The sequence below is a fragment of the Schistocerca cancellata genome, chromosome 1 (assembly GCF_023864275.1).
Source record: "Schistocerca cancellata isolate TAMUIC-IGC-003103 chromosome 1, iqSchCanc2.1, whole genome shotgun sequence".
Taxonomy (NCBI): Eukaryota; Metazoa; Arthropoda; class Insecta; order Orthoptera; family Acrididae; genus Schistocerca; species Schistocerca cancellata.
In genome coordinates, this window is record NC_064626.1 from 399,890,022 (window position 1) to 399,891,660 (window position 1,639).

Sequence of the window (1,639 nt, forward strand, 5' to 3'; positions counted from 1 at the left end):
GGCTTATCAAAGGCTAAAGGAAGAAAACCTTGAGTAAAAATTTCCTGGTCCTCCGGGTTGGGGGTTGTGCAGTGGGCCAGCTCCTCACTCACATAAAAACATAAAAATGCTAAAAAACCTAATAATATGCCTCGGAAAAATTGGAACTTTGGACGACGAACTGGCGATGAGAAACGGAAAATTATGTTTGGATGCTGGAATGTGCAAGGTGTTTCGACTAAAATAAATTTACTCCCTGCAGAACTTGACATGTTCAACATGGATGTTGTCGTACTCTCTGAAACAAAGAAGAAAGGCCAAGGAGAAGAAGAACTGGATAATTATGTACATATCTGGAGTGGGGTATTAAAAGCAGTAAGAGCGAAAGCAGGAGTCTTCATTATGATAAAGAAATCATGGAAAGAAAGAATCACAAATTGGACATTCATCAATCAACGTATTATAACTGTTGAAATGACATTATTTGCTAGGGAAGTTGTGATTATTGGCGTATATGCACCCACGAACGACACAAAAGATAAGGAGAAAGATACATTTTGGGACACCCTCAGGGAGACTATTGAAAAAATCCCAAGAAGAAAGGAACTGATTATCATGGGAGATCTGGAAGGAATTAGAGAATCTTGTAGAATAGTAGGAAAACATGGAGAGGACGAATATAATGACAATGGGGAACGATTGATTGCAATTTGTGAACAATTTGATCTAAAAATTACCAACACATTTTTCAAACATAAGGACATTCATAAATATACTTGGCAACAGAACACCAAAGAACTTCGTTCTATAATAGATTATATTATCATTAGGCAAACAAGTAGTTTCAAAGCAGTAGACGTCAGATCTTATAGGGGAGCCCAGTGTGGATCAGACCACTATCTATTTAAAATGAAGTCTTTCTGGCCATGGAAGAATGCAAGGAGTGATACAAGTAACATAAATAAAACAAACCAGATTGAGAAAGATGAAAATTTACCTTTTAATATTGACAGCCTACAAGACGAAAGTATCAGAACACTCTTTGCGGCCAGGATGGAAAGGAAACTGGTTGAATCATTTGAAGGAAGTACAGAGGAAATATATGACTATATAAAAGCTAATGTGAAAATCATAGCAACGGAGGTGTTGGGTAAAAAAGATAGCAACCACAACCGTGCAGCAGAGTGGTGGTCAGAGGAACTAGAGGTCCTCATTAGAGAAAAACGAAATGCGTTCCTTCAGTGGTTGAATGATAAATCAGAAGAAACAAGATCAATATACAAGGAAAAGAAGAATGATGTGATGAAAAATTAAGGATGGCAAAAAATGAAGCATGGGAAAGAACATGTGCCAAGGTGAATAGCAAATTAGGATCTGGGAGAGCAAAAGAAGCGTGGTCAGTATTGAAAGGGCTTCGACAGGATACAAAAAGCAAAACTAATCCCCAACTAATAACACAAAAGGAATGGGAAGAGTATTTCCAAAAATTATTAAATGAGGACAGAGAAGAATATCTACAAGAAGGAACAGGGGAAGATAAAGGACATGAAGATGATGAGATCCAGATTTTAGAAAGTGAAGTACTTCAGGCGTTGAGAACAGGAAAGAATGGTAAATCACCGGGACCAGGCAATATCAATCTGGAGTGTCTGAAATATGG

The 1,639-nt window shown here is 37.6% G+C and overlaps 1 protein-coding gene across 1 annotated transcript; it reads left to right on the top strand.

Annotated features, from left to right (window-relative positions):
* Positions 1 to 258: 258 nt before the first annotated feature.
* Positions 259 to 1,293, top strand: LOC126178733 (craniofacial development protein 2-like). The gene has a single exon (XM_049924558.1). The coding sequence runs from the start codon at positions 259 to 261 to the stop codon at positions 1,291 to 1,293; it is 1,035 nt and encodes a 344-aa protein (XP_049780515.1).
* The last annotated feature ends 346 nt before the right edge of the window (positions 1,294 to 1,639 follow it).